This window comes from Haliotis asinina, chromosome 6 (assembly GCF_037392515.1).
Source record: "Haliotis asinina isolate JCU_RB_2024 chromosome 6, JCU_Hal_asi_v2, whole genome shotgun sequence".
NCBI classification, from domain to species: domain Eukaryota; kingdom Metazoa; phylum Mollusca; class Gastropoda; order Lepetellida; family Haliotidae; genus Haliotis; species Haliotis asinina.
The window spans coordinates 44,480,843-44,497,507 of record NC_090285.1 but is presented as its reverse complement, the minus strand read 5'-3'; the positions used below and the strand labels follow the sequence as shown (position 1 = coordinate 44,497,507).

General features: G+C 37.5%; 1 protein-coding gene across 23 annotated transcripts in view; it reads right to left on the bottom strand.

The window, feature by feature from the left end:
- Positions 1 to 16,665, bottom strand: part of LOC137287441 (CUGBP Elav-like family member 2) — a 227,569-nt gene that overhangs the window by 19,281 nt on the left and 191,623 nt on the right. For 8 of the 23 annotated variants that reach the window (XM_067819716.1, XM_067819711.1, XM_067819715.1 and 5 more), the window contains 8 exons: positions 16,374 to 16,456; positions 9,017 to 9,065; positions 8,559 to 8,690; positions 7,797 to 7,876; positions 3,034 to 3,171; positions 2,638 to 2,698; positions 1,943 to 2,026; positions 907 to 1,020 (listed from right to left, as the gene is read on the bottom strand). In XM_067819716.1, the coding sequence (XP_067675817.1) occupies positions 907 to 1,020; positions 1,943 to 2,026; positions 2,638 to 2,698; positions 3,034 to 3,171; positions 7,797 to 7,876; positions 8,559 to 8,690; positions 9,017 to 9,065; positions 16,374 to 16,456 (741 nt within the window). The remainder of the gene's footprint in view (positions 1 to 906; positions 1,021 to 1,942; positions 2,027 to 2,637; positions 2,699 to 3,033; positions 3,172 to 7,796; positions 7,877 to 8,558; positions 8,691 to 9,016; positions 9,066 to 16,373; positions 16,457 to 16,665) is intronic. The other 15 variants (XM_067819717.1, XM_067819725.1, XM_067819718.1 and 12 more) reach the window with 3 other exon arrangements.

Sequence of the window (16,665 nt, the reverse complement as noted above, 5' to 3'; positions counted from 1 at the left end):
GGCTTGGTCAAGATTTTCGGAAGATCAATCATTTCTTTTAAAAAAAATACATCAACAGTTTTTATAATTTGATTGCCTCTGATGGTTCAATGTCGCTGACAAGTGATATTTGTTTCTGGTTTTCATTTGAAAAATAATCTGTCATCCTTCTCTTCAGCATTTTGACATCCAAAAACTATTAAAGTTTGATGTTTAACTCCATACAACAGATCAAGCTTGAAGCTCCACGATACAAGCTCCTTGCACTAAACATTAATGTTTCGGTATGCAAAATACCCACACTAGCAATGTGCAGAGCTTAAGAAACCTCATTTATAGTGACTTCTTTCTAATTACGGAAAGGGATAAAGAAGTTACAAATGTTGTCTTTATTATGGACATTTAGGTAAGCTGATATTGTTTACTTACACTGTCATGAAATATAATTGCCATGTAACAAACTCAGCACCGGATGTGCAAAAACGAGTATTACATGATAAATTTATGAATAAAGTGTCAAGGTATGTACAATTTGCCAGAATCATGCAACTATGCAGTCTGGCTGCAGCACTGGGGTTGTCTTTTTGACAAAGAAAATATCAATAACGCATTCATGATACCAAACTATTTTCTATTCTCAGTATATTGTATACTCTAAACATTATGTAAACATTTGTACAAGGCACATACACATAGCACAGAGCCAGGATGATGTTTAGTGCCATTAGCCCTGTTAGGACTGATCTCCCTTGCTCTGACGAGGACAGTGTTGGAGTACAATATGAACAGATAATTAAAAAGAAGAGCAAGAGTTTCAGCTGCAACATGCACAACACAACCACTGTGGTAGGCTGCGGGCGGGGGCTTCAGTCCGACAACGGACCACCGCCAATGGACCGCTGACGACGGACCACCGACGAGGAATACCTGAGGAACTGTTGTTTGAATTTGAGGTTGTGCTAGTCTGCATGGGGCTACAGTTGTTGTTACTTGACATGGAGCCACTGCCTGTACTTAGGCTTGCCAGTGCTGCCAGCAATCCTGTGGCACACCCACACAAAACAAGAGTCAGTAAAAAACCAAAATTAGCTGGAAAAAGTCTCATCTCAAAGCAAAACAAAATAGAACTCTTGCACTACACATTGATATGCATTCAGATATGACCTTGGTGCTGGAAGAAGCTCGGGTCTTTGAAACACTGAGTTCCATGAACGAAGGTCCTGATTACAAATACCCTTGACACTAAACTCACTGTAAACTAACATTAAATGTGTTCATTTACTCATAACAATGAAGAATTTCTTCATAACTCACTTCTTTTTGAAACAACATCTTGTTAATCAAAAGCTAAAACTGTAGACCAGTATGAAACATCACAAGATGATAATTTTAATCAGCTGGGGGAAAAAATCACTCACACCAGACCAAAAAACCTTGGGCAAGGGTCACACAATTTTACCAACACCACTTTAACTCAGCAGGCATGGACAAAATAGTTCTACCATGGAGTAATAAATAATATGTAACAAAATAAAATTCATGACACACCAATCACTCGAGGGTAAAGACAGTAGAAAGACCACAGTATTCTGTCAAGGAGGATCACTCAGGAGACTTTTGAAGAAACTTACAAGGAATAAATGGGTCAAACATGCAAAATTCTCTTTAAATCTAGGTAGACGCTTAATTTTATTCACATTAAAACTGACAGGATGGCATTCTAGTTGGTATTCCACTACCATTACATCATAATAGTTATTAGTAAGAATGTCATGAGTCTTTCCATGCCACAAGCTGTCACATAACACTGTTCCTGCATCTTCTCACACCTGATTAGAGTACAACTGAAACAAGAGAAACTGGGTGCTTCCAACTCAAATTGTACAGTATGCAAGGTGCTGCAACAAGGTTAAGAAACATCCATTCCGGTGTGGAAGTCAGGCATAACGAGGATGCAACCTACCAGGGTTATTGCCTGCTGCGGCTGCTGCGGCTGCGGCCACGAGCTGTTGAACACCCAGGTTGTTGATGCCAGAGTTACAGTGCTCTGGAAAGATGGCAGATGCAAACTGATTCATTGACACATCTCATAAGGCTGTACCTGGAGGCATGGTATACTCTAACAGGAAACAGCTCTATTACAATCCAAGTAGACACATGTAATAAGAGCAACTTATCAGTTATTGGTTTGATATTACTATCATATGGCCGCACAATGATTTTTGACTGGTAAACTAGCACAAGTTCTGGTGAAGTCGGTCTATTGTAAAATGTTTGTCAGTCTTGGGACAGGTAATTTCAACTAAGATACATTCGAAATTAACTATTTTATTAAAAATGAATCCTGAAAACAGAGAGATATAGTCAGTGTTTACTAGACTCTCTGCGCAATCATTTTGCCTGAGGATTTAAGTCATTGGCTGCAATGGGTTTCCCCATTACAACTGATTAGGGTAGTCCTGGCACATAATAGCCTGGAAACAAATGTGAACCTGTCTTTCACCAAAATTTGCTAATTGTGGTCAAGTTATTTTAATATCTGATCAAGTGGATTTTGAAAGTTAAGTGAACCTGTGCCAAGAAGAGTTTTGAAGAAATGTTCAACTCCTGGTGTTACCATATACATCACTGTAATGTCATTATTGGGTTACCACATACCCACGTTTCCCAGGTTATTCAACATTCCCAAGTTCCCTGCTGCAGCTGCTTGTTGTAGTAACTGAAAAGGAAATCAAGACTTTCAAAATTGCTCTTTTCTCATGTGTGCATCAAGCAAAATCTTACATGTGTCAAATTGCTTATTATTACCATTATAGCAAGTGAGTTTAATTTTACACCACTTTTAGCAACATAAAGGACATCAGAAAGGGGCTTCACATATTATCATTGTAAGTAACATTGATAAAATACATGAATAAATGCATATTCTAATCAAAGTCCCTACATATGATTTCTCAACATCTCGCAACATTTGTCAAGTGAAAGTAATTCTGTCTCCGTCACAGATTTAATAACGGCTGGGCCTAATGGGCCATCACTACAAGTCTGACTTACTGCTAAATACTGAGGCCCCAGTGCCCCTAATCCCCCAAGTGACAGGTTCCACAAATTTGTCGTCATCTGCTGCATTTTCTTGGCCTCTTTTTCTTTCTGTGTATCAGCAAACTTAACAACGATTGGTGATGAACAACCCTGTAATACACAAGCACAATAACTGAGGGAGTGAATTTATCTTACACCTTAGCAATTTTCACAGCAATATTCCAGCAAAATCACAACAGGGGACAACAGTAATGGGCTTCAACATACACAATGAATCAAACACCATCACTGAGATTAGCTATTTCTCAAACAAATGAGAACTGGCATTGAACATTCTCTTCAGTGAAATATACAATTGCGATGTAAAGGCAATGTAACTATTTAACTCAACTGGCACTTCTCTACAACCATTCATTCTTTATGCCAAGTCAAATCAGCAAATCTTGTCTGAGACTTTTCCGCACTGGTTAATTTTCTGTCAGGAATCTGGTAGGGGCATGTTCCAGTGAACTAATTTCATTTCCTCTTACAACTTGCGTAACTGTCCTTAATAAGTTACATGTGCCAAGAAACTATCTACAGAACTTATGCAGTTATTCAGCCATCATAAACTGTCTTTACAACTTAGTATATGATTTCAAATAGATAGTACGTTCACTGTGTAGTGCATTACTTATGGCAGGCAATACATACTGCTGTCACAAACAAATACTTATTAGCTATTCACCGCAAAGAAAAACCTGAAGACACAACCAGCATCAGTATGGGAAGTCTGTTTTTCTGATGACTTGAATATTTCTGTTACTCTTCATTTACAAACCATGATGTATATGTACCTAACACTTATCTTAAGTAACATCAAAAAAGCTACTGCTGTACTGAAATGAACTGTTAGTCACTCATCACAGTGCTATCTGCTTTCAGTTTAGATTCAAACTACCCAGTTGTCTATTTTTGAGACTGTAGTAAAGATCCTAGTGAGAACAAGTGAGCTAATTTTTGCACCGCTCTCAGCTATATTGCAGCAGTCTATAAATAATCAAATCTGGACATGACAATCTAGTGATCAACAGCACGAGCATGGACCTGTGCAACTGGGAACCAAGGACAACCAGGTGAGTAAGTCTGATCACCCGATCCCATTAATTGTCTTTTACAACAACCATGGGTTTCTAAAGATCAATTCTAACCTGGATCTTCATGGGTATACTATTGAGAGATATACATGACACTTCAGACAGACAAAAGAACTTCAAAGCATTTATAAAAACATTTCAAACTTACTTAATGTTCTTTCTCAAAGACATCAAAAAGGAAACACTTCTGAACGCATTTTTCAAGTTCTTGGGTGTTTACATTTTAAGAAAATGCCTTGGTGTAACCTATTCAGTATCAGTATTTTCATTTAAAATACTTACAGCTACAATGCTGAAGAAATGTAAACATCAATAAATACATACGATTTTTAATAAGCATTTGTTGTGTTCTTCTGACAAAATGGGGAACAAATTTATTTCTTAAAACTAAAACTAGTAGTAGTAGTAGTTCGAGATTGTGACAGCTGTTGGATTTAACATTGATCAAAAGCTGCATAAATTCATCAACAATTCATCATGTTCACAAGACAGTATCCAAAATTACTACTTTTCACCAGTTTCGGCTGCCCTTGTTTAAACAAGCAACTATATTAGTGATCACCATGACTGCAGTGAAAAAAGTGCATGGCAGCCTACCTCAAAATATTCAAATGACAGCCAGACAATCCAGTGTTTACTATAATGAGTGAGCGAGTTAAGTTTTATGCCATTTTTAGCAATATTTTGGTAATATCACGGTAGGGACACCAGAAATGGGCTTCACACTTTGTACCCATGCTGGAATCAAACCCTGGTTGTCGGTATGACATGTGAACGCTTTAACCACTAGGCTTCCCCACCACCCCAATTGATATAATGGGCAACACTCCCATAACATGCATGGGAATGTAAGTGTGAATGGGAATAATTTGCACTAGGTCCCCATTGGGGCACTTTAGGACACTGCATTGTAATTTACTGATCAAAGAGTCAGACCATGTGATGCATTAAGAGTGCAAAGGTTATTCGGCAACATTCACCCAAAATCTCCACAGGGATTTACCCATAAGTATTATCCACAAGTATCATAAATCTTACAAATATGAAATGATACAACCATACAGACTTGGGTTGCTGCTAACTCAACAAGGAATTCCTCTTGGAAAACAAACGCCATCAGGAACCTATAGCACAAACCTAATTCCAGTATCTATATAATGCTATGTATCCTCACAGCAGACACAACTATTTGAGACCTATGTTTCTGTGGATTGTAGAAGATACCAGAGTTCTTGCTTCACACTGTTTGGATCAGAGCCTACTTACTGGGAAACCCCAACAGCTACATATAAACAATGGCATGAGGATGTCACTGTGAGAGTTACTTCTGTTAATGACCATGACGGGACCCATATAGTATCAAAGCATCATTCACAGACACCAAATGTTCCTGCTGGAGTTTCCATTATAAGCATACGATTGCTCCAGAAGTTCCTGAAATTCAATCTACTCTAGCTTTGGCCCTGATCTGTTAACTCGGATTTTTATGAGATAATCGTGACTCTCTTCACAGTTGGCCGTGACTTCCCCTTCCATACCCCCATGAAAGATTATTTACGACTCCAAATTGTCGAGATGATCGGTTCTATTTCAAGCTGAGAAAAAAATGGAAATAACCCATTTTTACACACCCTGTGCCATAAAGCCATCTTGCAGATGAAAGCCAGGACACTTTCAGAGTTGCAAAGAGTTTGATTAGTGAGGCAGTAATTGAGGGCGAGTTTTTTAAAAAAGACCCCATTCTAAAAATCATTCACATTTAACCTAACCAGTTTTCCATAACTGTATGATATATCTCTACAAGAAGCTGACACTGGCTCTGTCTGAGGCAAGAGATACAGATCAGCATGACTGTCACTATTGTAATTGCACACAGAGGAGGGGACCTCCCAATACACACTTCAAGAGATCTGTAAACAGCCACACTTAAAACTGGTCCAGCTAGGCATGTTTGCGTGACATGATGACTACAATGAATGAATACGATGTCTTTTGAAAAACATGGCGGAAACAGGTCAGAACTTTTTTTGGGAGAGAGAGAGAAAAGAAGTTTTAATGTATTTTCTTGTGTACATTATCAGCATGCTAACCATTATCATAAAGGTGAGTGACTGACTATGGGTTCACACGACTTTAAGCAGTATTCCAGCTGGTATTGCAGCCATACGAGATACGGGCTTCGCTCATTGTACCAAGGTGCAGAATCGAACCTGGGTCTTCGGTGTGAAGAGCGATTTGCTTTAACAATAAGGCTACCCCACACTCATTATCATAAGATATTATAAGCTGTCCACATAAAACAAGAATCATCAGAAGATGACATATCCCTCCAGCCCCGACATGTTTGACAGGACAAATCATCTGACAGTTACGGACTGTTTTGTTTTTGACAGACTAAGTTTGAATTGTTTCCATGGAAGTCATGAAAATTATAAATGCCATATATCTGTAATCAGCAAAGTCACAATTTCAAGATCTGTCTCATATATCTGCCAAGATCTGTTGAATGATATGAAATGGTTTTCGAGTTGTGCTCTGGGAACGAAGCCCACCCCTCCTTTTTGAGAAGTCCAAAACGTTTCCATGGAAACCAAGAAAATAATATATCACAAAAACCTTTAAAAACCAAAAGGCACCACTTTGGGGTCTGCCACACATATCTGACAGATATTAAGAAGAAGTTTTTGAGTTCTGCTCTGGAAACGAAACACACCTTTCACTTTTCAGACTAGGTCCAAAACGTTACCATGGAAACTGAGAAAATAATAAATGACACGATCCTTTACATAGCAAAAGGCAACACTATAGGTTCTCATTGATACATTTACCAAGTTCTGCTCTGGAAACAAAGCCCACCCCACCATAAGACTAACACCAAAATGTTCCACAGAAAAACAACAAAAAAATATAAATGGCAAAAATCTGTAAATAGCAAAAGGCACAACCATACATAGGCTGATATTACTATATCTATCAAGTTTGGTCTAAAAATATTGAACGGTGTTTGAGCTATGCTCCCGAAACAAAATGATTACGGACGGACTAGGCGTCGACTATATCCCCTCGCATTACATGCCGGGGGGATAAAAACTATAATCACTGTCAGTTTTCAAATAGCCATCAGTGATTGAATTGTGCCGGGGACAGTTAAAAATTCAGTGACACTGAGTAGTTAGCCTTAGATCGACCTTTTTACAGTGGTCCATGGAAGGAACTCCAGCTAAGGTTACGACTGTAAACATTCTAGTTTCGTATAAAAAGCAGGATTAGCTTCACAGAATGACGATGAAGAGGAATAATGTTAACAAACGTCCGAAGGGGAGACTAATTTCCAACATGTGAGGTTGGCATAAGTAATAGACTACTACTACTACAGTGTTCATGCTTCCCCATATTCTGGGGGGCGACAACAATGGTCATACCCTACTGGTCTACAGGTAACTTTGTAAAATAACTAAATCTGGGGATAAAAAAGTCTGTCTAGATGTTTACTATTCTGAGAATAATGATGAATTCTGTGCGTCCATCCAACTCAGAAGCCAGACCACCCAAAACCATTAGTCGCCTTTTACAACAAGCATGGGTTGCTGAAGACCAATTCTAACCCTTACCTTGATGGGTTACCGAAAATGTACATACCTCCATAGTCTGTGAGTGATGCATGCTCTTGATAGCATTCTGTGCACTGTGGCGATTGGCATATGTAACAAATGCACACCCTGCAACAAAGAGATGGTAGTGTAAACACCTTCACAACACAGAGGCTATCTACATGTCCTTCAAAGATCATGATACTCCTCTACGTATTGAATTACAGATGACATTTCAGTGTGTGTACAAACACGGTAAGACAGAAGGATATATGTTTTCTTTCACAAAAAACATTTTCACAACTCTAACAGCCTCTTCTCTCTGCAGACTTATCAATAATAACTAGTGCAACCTCATAAGACTAGCAAGGTAAAAATGTTTGTCTCTGAAATTAACATATTTCAGAAAAAGTTCTTAAATTATCTTTGTCATACATGAAACTTTCTTCATTTTCACTTAGAGTAATCTATATTTGCCAAATACAATAGTCATGAATGTACAGTATTGGAAACATTTGTTTCAGGGTCTGTATGCCAGTGAAGTTTGACCAATTCCATCAAACAAATTCTTATTCAACTGAGGTTTTCAAACATGAAAATGAATATTCACAAGAATGTAAAATCAAATAATTACAAGAAAACTTTAGCAAGAGCCTAACTCTGGTTTCTTTCATCTCTTAATGAGGGGGGGGGAAGAAAGAGATTTTCTGAAGCATTTTTCCATTTACATGAGTGTTTTCTTTTTTACAGAAACTTATTCCAATTACCCTCTTTGAAGTGGTATCGTATGTTTATTCTACCCCTTACTCACCTCGACTAGCACCGTTTGCATCCCGTAACACTGTACAATCCTCTATCGTGCCAAATGGAGCAAACATCATCCGTATATCATTTTCACTTAATTTTTTAGACACCATCCCCACAAAAAGCTTTCGTTCTTCTACTGAAATGGAATAAGAGGCTGGAATTCTTTCCAAACAACATTACTTAGAAACATGCACAAGAAGAAACATACATCCAAAAGAATATCTTTGAAAACTTCATACAGATTTTAATCAAGAAATGATTTAAGTTCTTAACATTCTGTTTCAATGTTTTACAAAAACATGGCATGCATTTCCATTTATCTCACATTACTTTCCTCAACATACATCAGGTTTGACAGTAGTTGTTAGGAAGACAGTGAAGCAGAAGAAAAGAAACAGGATGGGTCATAGCCCTTATAAATCAAAACTGTTCTGGACAAAAGTGTAAGTCCCGTCAACCCACCATTTCTTTTCTCACTGTCGGCTGGTTTCATCTGTATAGGATGATGCATCTGTAAAAAAAAACCCCAAAAAACATGGCTTTAAAATCTTTCATATCACGTTTGTCCCTCAAAATGAACTGATCTAGTGAGTGATTGGAATTTGACCAGCATGCAGCACTGTGTTGTGGAGGAGTACTGTATTACACTGCCACCAGGATTATAAATTATACCTGTGTCATGATCATGGCAGCCGTATATAATTGAGTTTGGGCCAGGCAAACTGGGGGTGAAACTATTATTCCTCGTTTACATGGAGTCTCTGGTACATGTATCCCAATACCTACTGACGCACACACATACAAAGAGCGAGAGTTGGAGGATATGCATAAACATGTTTGGCCTAACGGTAGTTTACTATATTCAATACTATTTCATGTTTATGGATTTATGGGCAGCCTTTTGCGAATAAATATTCTTTAAGGTCACAGTGAACATCAGTTAGGCCATATCACATCCCCTGTCAATATACAGCTTGACCAGTCATTCTAGTGATTGAATGCATGTCTCCCGTTCTTGAGGCACGATGACCTACTATGAGCCAGTTCACAAAGCTGTAGACTTGCACAAGTCCTCTAAGGTAATAATCAATAGTTTAAATTATACATTCTAAAATAATATAATAGCAAATGAGCATTCTTACTGTTCGCTTGTCCAAACTTCAATCTTTAAAGCATAGATTTACTATACATACATGTTCCGCATTCAGTAGTCTTGAAGCAAATTATACATACAAATGTGACTAATGGACGCAGAAGACACAATACAGTAGGAGATTAACAGTAATAATGACCTACAGTGCATCTACATCAGATCGGTTGCACGTCATTTCACCTACCAGTCATGACCAATACAATGCAGCTTCTAAAGTAATATTACCTAAACCTACGATACACTACAATACTTCAGGGCCTATATTTTTTAAGCTCTCTTAGCGCTAAGATAGACTTACGTTAATGTTAATGCATGGCACTTACGACTCTCTTAGCGCTAAAAGAGCTTCGAAAATATAGGCCCAGTACTTTCAAGGGCCATCATGTAGTCTGCAAGGACCCTTAAAAACCATTAGTGGTGGTCCCCAGAGCTACACTTTCTTAAATCAAAGAAACATCCTTGATGCGACAAAAATCTCATCAAAATTATGATTGACTACCATTTCAATGGACCAGTATGAAAGAAAATATTAAGCCACTATGTTATTCAAACAGTTGTCAACACAATTTGTTTGGTGCAGCTGATAAAATAATTCAATGTGTTATATTTCAAAACCATCCTAAAACACACTACATTGAAAAGTGAGCATTTTTAACAGAATGTTTTTGTTTACATCGCATTGTTTGAGAAAAATGAATCTGGACTTAAACGAGCAGCTTACACATTCAAAGTCACTCAAAAATTAAATCATGAGATAACCCTCTCCTACCAAACGGTAGATCAGTGGTGGGATCAGTGTTGGAAACCTATTCTAACACTTCAAAAGAAGATCTGTATGAGTTCAAACCAAGTAGTTCAGTTTTACAAACATTCTCAGCAAACTGAACATGTGCATTCATATATTTATTAGGCAATATGACTGAGGAGGATGAATAAATAGATGAATGGATAGATGGAATTAACAATGGATGGATGAAATAAAGTGGCAGTTACACAATTGATAGTTACCTGATTGAGTGTATAATTAGAGAAATGAATGACAGCATCCCATCCCCTAGCTTTACAAAGCACAATGATGATTTGCAAATTAAATCCTGTCTTCATGGCATATGAAGACATGAAATGTCCAATGTTTGACTTGAGTCTTCTGTTCATGAGTTCATTTATTGTTAAAGAAGCCCTTCCATTCATGACAAAACCCCAGTATGATTGAAAAATATCAGAAATCCATCAGATTAACAAATTCGCGTACAATGCTTGTCCATAAATCAAGGAAGCTGACATTTGCAGCTCAACAAGGAAAATGAAAACACAACATCTATAGAACATGTTCTAAGATATCAAATACTAATACTATTTCCTTATATGAAATCTTGCCCGTCCCTTGTCATTTGAACCAGGACAAATCTTACAGTTTATTTGGCAATACTCCAGGGACATAGAAAACTGATTGTAACAAACATCACTGACTGACTCACAGACCTATACAAGCATTGCTGATTGAGAGCATGACCCAGCTTAATACTGACACTGGGATCAGTGCTGGCTAACCTTCCACTATTTGCAGGTCACAGTATCCTAACAGAAATATGTCAAGGTCAGCTCCAGTGATTTAGGCATGTAATGTTAGTGTCGGAACAAGCTGGCGCAAGAGGAACACTATTAAATGAAGTTCAATGGAACCATGCAAATAAATCCTCTTCAGTGATATAATTGGAACTGCAAATGTGTGCATCTTTGCCATGCAAACATGTAGCTATTGAACTGGCAATAGTTAGCTGTATGTCTTTAACTGGTTAAAGCATGAGCTTGGAACATCGAGGAGTTGTTTTTTCTTTCTTTACTGGGTGGCATGACTGTTCGTCTGTTGTTTGATATTGAAGCAGAACACAATACTTCCATATTTCCGTATTTCTGTAGGGTTGGAAATAACCTTTTAAATGCTAGTGTACTCTGATACAGTAGCACATGTAAAATCACTAACCCTGATAACCTTTCGCAAGACTGTCTGATTTTCTTGTTCATTTTTAAATAAATATCATAATTAACATTGGAAATCAACTGAACACGAGTATTGGGTGACATACAAATATGTTTGACTGACAGAATAAAAACACTGGAATGGGAGGTCAGGCAGTGGGCTTTTCACATCCCTGTTCCAGAATGAGATAGCTACCTGTAAATCCAGTGACATGCCATGCTGATGTCAGTGATGTAAACAAATGGATTTACAGAGACATACAATCAACCATGCAGTCACAAAACCTGACCACCCGATCGCCTTTTACAAACACAGGTTGCTAGGAACCTACATCCTTGGACAGAATCACACTCAACCACAGCTAATGCATAAATTGCATCTCCTGACCAACAAGGTGCTCTCTACAAGAATCTACTTCAGGTTTCTATTATCTCAAAATATCCACAACGCTATAACTGATTTGGAGTAGTCTTCTTCTCAGTCTAGTATTCAGGTTAAATGCCTTTACAGATCAATTTCTGACTGTCAAAAACCACATTTGTTGCTGTCATGATAAAAATTGTGTATGTTTTTATCAAACGGTAGAAAAGCAGTGGTCTCCCACAACGTATTTAGCATTATTCTATTCTGTTACAGGTCAACCAAGACGGAGCTACCTTATTCTAGGTTCATCAATTATTTCATTGTTTCATCTTGACTTGAAAACAGTTTAAATGAGCTATTACCTGTACTAATGATGATTGTTTAATTTTCCATGAGCCAGTAACCTGGACTGATCATGTGCAATGATCATTACTTGTCATAAATCTAGTTATCTCATTAATCCTTTACTCAGATCATTTTACCTTGCAATTATGGGTGCAGCTCAATATTTAACCAAGTGAAGTGACATCAACCAATGACCTGACACAGAAAAAGAAATCTTCTCTTACCTCTAAAATTTCACAGGATGAGGACTATTTAATGGACATTCAACTTCCTTTTCTGTAAAGGTGACGTTTTGTCATAGATTCTAATATTGTTGTCAAGCAAGTGATACATGAGGAAGTAAAGTGGGGGTGATATATAAAGAGGATAAGTTTGGACAAAAGATGATTATACCATAGATTGTATAAACAAGTCATTTTCAACTCATCCCTCATCTTTTGTCCAAACATCTCATGTATCAGGTGTCCCAAAAAAAGTGAACCGGTTTTTCACAAGTATTTCCTCAGTGGTAGAGAAACTAAATTTCCTGAAAAAATTCACAGAGTAACCCTAGTGTATCACTAACAAGTACATATGTATACAAAATATCTAATAGATTGCTTGCAAATCATGCATCTCCAAAAGTGCAATGCTGTATGGAACACTGAGGGGTGACAGACAAATTGACTGCATGGGCGTTAAAGGACAGGATAGTTATGTCATGGGAGGAGATATCGGTGGAAGAAATACATAAAAGCATTTCTGCTTGAAAGAAACTATGGCTTTGTTTAATTGTGCACAAAGATGGAGACAACACTGAACATATACTGAAATAAGTGAATTTCCCCTTGATAATACACTTTTTCACATGCTGTTTTGAATTTGACAATGCTCGCATAATTTTCAACCAATCTCTTAGATATTTTGCAGACTTGATGATATCCTAGAGTTAATCTGTGAAATGTTTTACTAAATTCTGTTTATCGATGAGAAAATGTGTTAAAAACTGGTTCAATTTTTTACTCTTTTACTTTTTTTTTACATCCCATGTATCTCTTGCTTGACAAGGACATTAGAATCTGTGTTGAAACATTGCCTATACGAAATAAAGAAGTTGTATATCCATAAAATAGTCCTAATCCTTCATCTACCCAGCTTCTAGAATGCCAATCAAAGAAGTAAAATTTAACACATCTAATTTAAAAGTTAATAATGATTTCATTTCAAAAAGTAACTGAAGTCCCCATCACTAGAGCAAACCAGATTTGAAACTTGAGAATGTAATAATAAATAGACAGGGAAACATACACCTACCACTTGCTGTCTTACATCAAGCTTAGAAAGTTCAATCCTTTAAACTCAACCTCACCACATAAAATATCTGGGACACTTCTCTACTCGAAAATCCATTCAGAACTGACTAGTTTCACTTTCTGGTAACTATGACAACAAACTCTAATCACTTCTGTGAAACCAACAAACTGCCCCAGTTTCAATTACATTTACAATCATGCAGAAAGCCAGAAGCCACACCTTGTCAAGAGGTCAGTCTCGCATGATGAAACCCTTCTATCAAACAGATACACCAAGTCTGGGCCCATGTACAGGTCACCCCAATGTCAGCAGCAACCTTGCTGGGACCAGTGCTTGAATTCTGCAATCATCCCCCATCATCCCCCAACGTGCAGCTCCATCAATAACCCCATCCAATCATCATGTAGCTGAAGCATGATACATGAAGGACATGATGGTGTGTGAGGAGATACAGCAGACAAGCATCTGTTTGTTGTGGTCTCTGTGGACCCCTGGTGTGGTCAACCCTGCTGTGTGGTACAACACATGGTGGAACATTGGCATGGAATGTTGAGTTGAAGCAGCATCGCTTTAAAAGTTTGACAGCTTTCATGATGAACATTTCATATTGTATTATTTTTCATGCAGCTTCCTCATTCTGGGGTTTCCATTCTATTTCCCATTTAACAATATAATTGTGTTTTTATTGGCGTTTGCAATATTGGAAACAATTCATGTTGCGCTACATCGGTATTGCTTAAAAGTTGGATAACTTTGGTGATGAATATTTCATAAGGAAATAATGATTCATGTAGCCAACATCATTCTGGCTTTCCTTTCTTCTTTTTTATTTCACAACACTGTGACATTTTTAGATGATTAATTATACAGACTCTAACTATCTTGAATATCAAGTATCAAGGTTTGATGCGAGATCATGAAAAAATCTATAATCTGTTGAAGCTATCATGATACTTCATTAAGATAGCTGCAAATTAACAGTCCAAGACATTTGGAAGTCAGTAAAGTTAATGAGCACTATGACCAATGGTCTGATTTCAGGGTTAACCTCACTTGCCACAGTAATTGCAATGGAAATCAAGAATATCTGTACTTGTTACTCCAAAAGTATTTTCCTGCTGCAGCGTCCTCTTGCTGTATCACCTAGGCCCCAACTACTAGAACAATCTACCATACCTATCAAAAACTGATTGTCCAGGAGCAACAAATATTTCATATTCATCTTACACCTTTTCAGAAAGTCCATAAATTGCATGTGCATTGCAACCATCAAGATACTCTCTTTGAAATCTAATGTTAAAAAAGTACATTTACCCACATATACCTATGATCATCAATGATTTATTGGTTTAGTACACCAAGCATAGACAAAAATTGTTGATCAAACAAAATTGCACAGTTCACAAGTGTAACAGCAGATCTGTCGCTCTATACTTTACACCATTGAGATTTTCAGATTCATGATAAATACAGGTTTTTCCCAAACAGATGTGCTGTCTTCCTTTGGCAAAATGCCAAGAATTCTATGTATGTATACACATAAAACATATTTCAAAATAAACTAGCTAACGATCCTCAAGCTCCATCAATGTCTAGACAGTTCTTTATCTCAAGTCCTTCATTCAAACTACGACCAATGCAAAGTAACCAGCCCATCCAGTGCGGCAGCCAGGATTTCCTTGGAAGAGGTGAGCTGGTCCTACCTTTAGAAACGGTGCATCAAAAACCGAATCTATGATAACTACATACATCGAATCAAGTTTCATACAGCAAAACAAGTTCCTTACAGCAATTCATATTATAATTTCGAAAGTAAGTAGATGTACCAGCAAGGTTGAGAACTTACGAAGACTAGTTTTGAATACCTGAACTTTCAATACTTTGATGTTTGAATGCTTGACATCGCTTGCAATGAAAATAGTCATATTTTGAAATTAATTATGCACCAGATACATAAGGATGTGTTATGAATTATGCACATGTACATTTAGCAGGAATCACACAGTTAAGCAGTATGGCTGCGGAAATGCCCATTTCTGACAAATTCGGAAACACGAAGTACCATGAGTACATTCACAACATGTCAAATGGCAGAGTTCAATTAATGTTATCAAATGACCCCTGATGAAGGTTTTCATTCCAGTTTTAAGTGTTGTCACGCAGATGTGCCACTTTCACTGTACTAAGTCACCAGCTGGGTGTCTCATGACATACTCATCTTCCCTTGGGACTTGCACAACTTAATTACCAAACTAGATTCATTCATAGCAGACATGATGCTTCATTAGGAACCTTTGCAATTGGAAGTGTGGAACGAGTGAAGTGTGATAGATGAAATACTGGTATTGGTAAACAAACTGCAAACTCAAATGCAAGATGTACTGATTACACAGAGTTCCGAAATAGGGTAACCAAGTTGATTTTATTTCATTCTTTTTTCTTCAAAGAAACCCTTTTTACATATTTTCTTTTGTGTCAGAACAAAGATAAGCATTTGGTATATTTTCATGTGGCCCCGTGTTGTCACAACAGCAAGCATCACTGAAAAAGTCTACCTTTCTTAGGCCTCACCAAAACACTCCAAACATGTGGTGTTCTGATAGGTGTCAGATAGGTAAAGAAGTCTCCTTGAAAATAGAGGTCTTCTCCAAATAACAAGAAGCTTTTGTAAGTGTTTTACTTACCCCATGCATTGTTTTGATATTGTGTAAGGCATTTTGGGCAGCCAGAGCAGCTTTTCTGGTATAGAATGTCACAAAACAGCATCCTGAAACAAGAACAGGCAGAGGTGAAAAGAAAATCTTACTTATTTGTCTTAGAGATGTTAAACAGTACACAGAGGCAAGATTGTTTGCGTATCATTGAAGTAAAGACCCTGTGTTGAGTTCTATACGCAACACCTCTACTTGAGGCACACGCACCTCAACACTAAGCATACTAAGAACTTAACATGCAGCAGCACCTTAAACACAGAAA